Raw genomic sequence first — 5,960 nt, 5'->3', positions numbered from 1 at the left:
ATCAACACTTGCCATGTGCCAGAGACTCTTATTCTTAATCTTCACAGCAATCCTGAAGGTAACTGCTATGTTTGGCCCCATTTTGCAGATGAAGAGACTGAGCAGCTCTGGAACTTGCCAGAGTCTGACTCAAGTTGTGGGATTGCCAAGCTTATTCTCTTCCACTGGTGAACAGGTCCACAGGGAGCAGCTTATGAAAGTGGGCGGGGGTGGGGGGGGTGAAAACACTGGGAAAGAGGCAGAGGTTTATTGTTCACTCCTTTGCCAGGTGCCCTTCCTTATTTGCCTGACAGGTAAACTCCTACCTACCCCCCTTGCCCCAGTTCAAAGGCCACCTCCTGTAGGAAGCCTGCCTTCCTTCACGTTGCAGTTAGTTGCACTTGCCCACTGGGAGGTTCCACACTGGAACAGGAGCTGGAGTTCCTTGAGGACAGGGCTGCGTCCTACGGAAGGGGCATCTGCTGAGCGGGCTCAGCAAACTCATACGGGTGGGCTGAGCCTGTGCCACGCAGGCCAGAGGCGCCCCCACCCCGTAGGTTCTTCCTCCTCCTCTTCCTCTCCCTTCTCGTTGCTTTCCTTCTTCCTCCGCACTCGTCTCCTCCCTCCCTGCCCTGTGGTCCACCCGGTCCTATCTTCGTTCTTCTCCCGCCCTCTTTCTCTCTCCCGCTCCTTGCGCCGCCCAGGGTCCGGCAGCTGCAGTTCCCCCAGAGGCCTACAGAGGGAGCTGCTGAGCCACCTGCGGGGCCGTACGGCTGCGGCGCGCGCTTCCTGTGAGGTCAGGTGGGAGGAAGCGGCCTGGGAGCCGCGGGGACTGGACGCCGTCGAGGCCCGGGAGCCGCGCCCGTAGGTGAGTGTCCGGGCCCTGGGCGCGGGGGAACGAGGGCGCATCCCTCCCCTACCCCGGGCCTGGTCTCGGAGTCGGGCTCCGCGGCCCGGGCAGCGGCCTCTCCCACCCCGGCAGCAAGCCCACCGCATCCCCGTTCCCCACCCCCATCCCCACTTAGTGTCAGGTGCAGGGAGGGCCCGCCGCACCCTCAGCCCACCCAGCGGGGCGGGCTAACAAAGCACAAAAGGAATTGCGGAGGACCCTTTGGACACGTTTGGCCTTCTGCAAGGGCCAGCAGGCTTCAAAATGGGGACCCGCCAGCCCAGGCCACGGGCGAGTGGACAAGGGCTCTTAACCTCTTTTGGCGTGTGCGTCACGAGTGCTTTTGAGAATTTAGACGAAAACTGGCTCATCTTCTGAGAAAAATGATGGCCTTTACCCAGATTCGGGAGAGGCGTGGAAAGACCCCCATCTCCAGCCCGTGGACCCCCTTGTGGTCTGTGAGTGGGGCCTCAGCAGCATCCCTCATCCCGTATTTCGGGAAGGCTGGCCGTGCCCGCCTGGTGTTACCTGAGAGGTGAGGGACAAGTGAGAGTGTGCCCTCTGCAGGAAAGTAGCTCTCCCGGATCTCCTGCGGGGAGAAGGCCTGAGTCCTTAGCATCTCCCTGGACCATTTTTTAACGGAAGGGAAATGGAGACACTGGGGATCCTGGTGTCCTGGGCTCCCTACTAGGGCCAGAGTTCCTGGCTTCATGCTCTTTCTCTGCTGCCCATGGATGAATGGTCCCGGGTGAGTGAAGTAAGCCCCTCTGGGTCCCTAGCTGTATCCGCCCCGGAGGAGTGTTGGGAGGTGTAAGTGAGATGAGCCTGGGTGGACTTTGCACAGGGCCTGGGCCCCAGCAAGCGTTGTCATCCCTACTGTTGCTGGAGGTGGTGGTTAATAATAAAACTTCCTTCTCCAAGAATCTTTTTGATAGTTTTCCTAGTGGACTCAAAGTCTGAAAGACTTTTGTTTGGCAAACAACTTGTATACATTTCTCTCCTTTTTATTAGTTAGACACACTGCCTACTCAGCATGGGTCACCAATGTGAGCACCCAGAATTGCAGTTTCTCCCACTGAAAGCAAGCATCTCTTTAACTTTGGTAAATTTTTTCCTTCAGGTGTTTCGAGGTCTGGGGAAAGGTGCAGCCCAGCAGGAACCCATAGCTCCTGGAAGGATGGTTCGGATCTTGGCCAATGGGGAAATTGTGCAGGACGATGACCCCCGTGTGAGGAACACTACCCAACCACGCAGCAGCACCCCTCGACAGGTAGTTGCCCGGCCCCTGTGGAAGGGAGCAGCTGGCCTCCCGTCCTCTGTACCAGTTACTCCTTAGCTCCCAGAAGCTCCCTTTCTGGTGATTAACCTTCTCTAGCCCGAAGTCCTCTTTGCAGAGAGCCAGGCTGAGCAGCATGGGGGTTTAAGACTTGGGGAAAACCCCAATAGATCTGTTGCCCAGCTCCCTGCCTCCCCAGCTCTCCTTCCTCCAGGCAGCCTTCCCAGACTTCAAACCCAAGAGCTCTCTCTCCCTTAACCTGGTCAGCAAGCCCCACTGGAGCCAGCATCCTTTAGAGTCTGTTGGAAGAGAGGGAAGCTGGAGAGTAAGTGGAGGAGAGAAACCCACGGCCACACAATGATGAGTTTAAAGGAAGGAGTGAGGAGTGTTAAAAATGCCTGCCCCGATGCTGTGCGCTGGGTGTAGCCCCCCCCCCTTGCCCCCTTCCTCTTCTCTGTCCCCGGCAGCTTCTCCCTGACGTGACATAGGGAACGTGGACTGGCATTTTCTGTGGTCTGAGAGCTTGCGACTCAGTGGTTGGGATCCCCACGGGTGGCGTGTGAGGATTGCTGAGGAAGGAGGGCATGGCCCTGGGTGGCCGTAGGGGAGAGCAGGGCCCCACCCAGAGGGTTCCCTCCTGCCTCTGGTGCCTCAACTCCAGCGAAGCTCTCTCTGGATTCATTCGTCTCTCTCTGTCTTCACCTTCCAGAGCTTTCTCAATAGGGGCCATGGCGCCCCGCTGGGGGGTCCCGGCCCTCGCCAGCAGCAGGCGGGCGCCAGGCTGGGTGCTGCTCAGTCCCCCTTCAGTGACCTCAACCAGCAGCTGTTGAACATGGGCTTCCCCCAGTGGCATCTGGGCAACCACGCCGTGGAGCCGGTGACCTCCATCCTGCTCGTCTTCCTGCTCATGCTGCTTGGTGTGCGTGGACTCCTGCTGGTGGGCCTCGTCTACCTGGTGTCCCACCTGAGCCAGCGGTGACCTCCGGGGGCTGCTGGAGCAGGTGTGTGGGAGAGGGAGCTGCTGGGCCTCGGTGTGAGAGCGGGCACCTGGGGAGGAGCTTCACTGGTGCCTTGAACGTGTGATCAGAGAGCATGTTTCCATGTTGTGTTAAGCATGAGGCAGAGGGAGCCTCTAGTCCAACGTTCCCAAAGGATCAGGTGATACCCTCATTCCCTGGAGATGCATTTCGGTAGTATCAGGCATTAAGCACAAAGTCAGAGCGAGAAAGGGATTCCCTTTCCAATTCTCACCCAACCCTTTTAGGCCACGAAGATAGTCTCTGCGGTGTGCCAATATGTTCTCATGCGTCTGGAACACGGGCTGACTTCCCCATTACTAGGGAGCAGGCCTTGAGCTTAGGGCAGGTGGGAAAGGTTTCCAGACTTTTATAGCTCTGTTTTGTTTTAATGGTATATTTTTATTGGCTACCTTTTATTTATGACAAGTGGTACTGGTGTTCTACTTATTGTGGTGGCGTTTTCAATAAAGAAATTTAAGTAAAAGTGAGTCCATGTAAAGACATTCGTAAATAATTGTACAACTGCATGTAGATCTGGAAGACGTGGTGAAAGTGGTTTGGGAGGAATTGGGATTGGGGACCAGGTAGAGGGGGGCATTTGACCTTGGAGGGTGGTTTCTAACCTTTTCCTGACGGGCTCTGAGAGCAGGGGCAGGGGGCCAGGTGAAGCCTGGACTTGGGCCCCTTGACCGATACCTGGATAACTCTGGCTTACTCTGAGATGTTGGCCTTGTCCGGGGTGGTGTGGGAGAGATTCTCTGACCAGAAGGGCCAATGAGGCTGTGAGGTCAGGACAGCCGGGGTCCTGGCCTCCCTTCCCAGGGTCTCTGAGCGGAGGCTGCTCAACCTTGCTCAGTCTCCTGAGGCTCTCATAGCCTCTAACCTCGGCACACTCTCCTTAGAAAGCAGGGGTCTTGGCGCTGACTACTCCGTGCACGTGGGCTGAGGGTGCCCTGCTTTCCGTGAGTGGAGGCCTTGAGTTATGGCTGGTTGAGCCCTGGGTCTGTGTGGAGGCCCTGCTGGGGGACGGGGTGTGGCATCGGATGGCTGCGGGCTCTGGGCCTACAGTGCTGACAGTTCAAGGTCAGGGAGAGGCTGCGTGAGCTGGAGGGCTTCCCTGGCTCAGGGACCAGATTTCTCACCTCACCTCCCTCTTAAGATCCTTCTGGGTCTGGTGGTTTGGGGAAAGAAGGCAGGTTTTAGAGGTGCTTCTTGAAAGCCAGGGCTGGGGCAGCAAACCATCATGGGGTGTATGTGGGGGGAGGATGGGGGAGAGAGATGGAGGTTGATTCCATCCCTCCGGAGAGCCTGCGGTGCTGCGGGGGAACAGAACCCTCTTTCCCCGCCCTTGTGCCCACCGCTGCCCTTGAGGGGGCTGGTGGCCTTTATCATAGACGTTCCCGGGGGAGCTTTATACTGTTCAGATAGGACTCCTGTCTCAGGGTTTTCTGTGTCTTTATTTCCACAGACAGGGAAGGGAGGGTCTGGCTCCCGGCGGCTCCTCTGGGGCCCGGGCAGGGGAGGTGGTGCCCAGACCTGGTTGGTATCCCAGCTGCTCCCCGTGGCATCTCCTTCTGCCCAGCACATCCCCCAGCCCCCAGGCTCCTGTGGCTCTAGCCCAGCAGCTGTGGGGGAAGGGATGATCCTGCACAGCACTCCCTCTCCTAACACCCCCCTTCAGTGCATCTCTCTGCGGCTGGGCTCTCCCTTTCTTTTTGCCTTGCAAAGCTGTGGGACTTTCTGAAGAAATAAATCTTAAGTGGACCCTCAATATATAAAATTCTTTGGGGCTTCCCTGGTGGCGCAGTGGTTGAGACTCCGCCTGCCGATGCAGGGGACACGGGTTCGTGCCCCGGTCTGGGAGGATCCCACGTGCCGCGGAGCGGCTGGGCCCGTGAGCCATGGCCGCTGAGCCTGCGCGTCCGGAGCCTGTGCTCCGCAACGGGAGAGGCCACAACAGTGAGAGGCCCACGTATCGCAAAAAAAAAAAAAATTCTTTGAAGGGGTATGAATCTGAGTCCACAAATTCAGGGCTGAGAACTGTGTCTTTTTCCATAATTCAGTTCCCATTCCCAAAGCCTGAGGCCTTTGAGGAGAACTGAGGGTGCTTTAGAGAAGGCAGGGCTTTCCTTCCTGCTTCTGACTAGGAGACAGACTGGGGCAGGCCCTGGGGGGCAGGAGGAGCCCTGGGCATCAGGCTGGGGGCAGTGGCACCGCCCCAGGGACTTGTTAGCCAGCCTAAGGGAAGCAGCTGGGGGCTCGGACGAAGTGAATTGTTCAAGAAAGAAGTGCTTTTTGTTGATTGAGCTCGACACCCATGACACAGACCCAACAGAGCTGCGCTGGTTGAAGTGGCCGGGGTGGGGGCCCAGGGGCCCACCTCTCGACCCTCCTTTCCTCAACCAACCTTCTCTATGCCCCTCGGGCTCTGGGCAGTTTGCTAACCAATGCTCTGCCTCACTTCTCAAGGTCCAGGGTCCGAAAGTCTGCCTCGGCAGAAGCAGCGTGCTGAGAGAAGGCGCCCCCTGGGGTTGTGCAGCCTGTGGAGCTGCTATAAGCCGTCTGGGGTCCGCGTCTCCACCTCTTGTGTGAATGCCCTTCAGTGGGCTCTCGCCCGCCTGCGCTCAGAAATCATGGGGCAGGCATGTTCTGAGCAGGTAGAGGCTTGTTGCCTGGCTGGGTGGCCAGATGCAGAGCCTGATGGGCCCCTGAGAGAGGCCAAGGGCCACCTTGGCCTAGTGTGCATCCTAGCTGGAGGCTTGCTGAGGAGGGTGGGCCCTGCCTCCTCTGCCCCGCC

General features: G+C 58.1%; 1 protein-coding gene across 1 annotated transcript; it reads left to right on the top strand.

The window, feature by feature from the left end:
* Positions 1-778: 778 nt before the first annotated feature.
* Positions 779-3,647, top strand: FAM241B (family with sequence similarity 241 member B). Its single transcript, XM_007454566.1, has 3 exons — positions 779-847; positions 1,989-2,138; positions 2,854-3,647. Exons 2-3 carry the CDS (start codon positions 2,046-2,048, stop codon positions 3,121-3,123), a joined length of 363 nt encoding a protein of 120 aa, XP_007454628.1. The 5' UTR covers positions 779-847; positions 1,989-2,045; the 3' UTR covers positions 3,124-3,647.
* The last annotated feature ends 2,313 nt before the right edge of the window (positions 3,648-5,960 follow it).

The sequence above is a fragment of the Lipotes vexillifer genome, unplaced genomic scaffold (assembly GCF_000442215.2).
Source record: "Lipotes vexillifer unplaced genomic scaffold, Lipotes_vexillifer_v1.1 scaffold708, whole genome shotgun sequence".
NCBI lineage: Eukaryota > Metazoa > Chordata > Mammalia > Artiodactyla > Lipotidae > Lipotes > Lipotes vexillifer.
The sequence above is the reverse complement of the archived record's forward strand: the minus strand, read 5'-3'. Positions and strand labels throughout refer to the sequence as shown.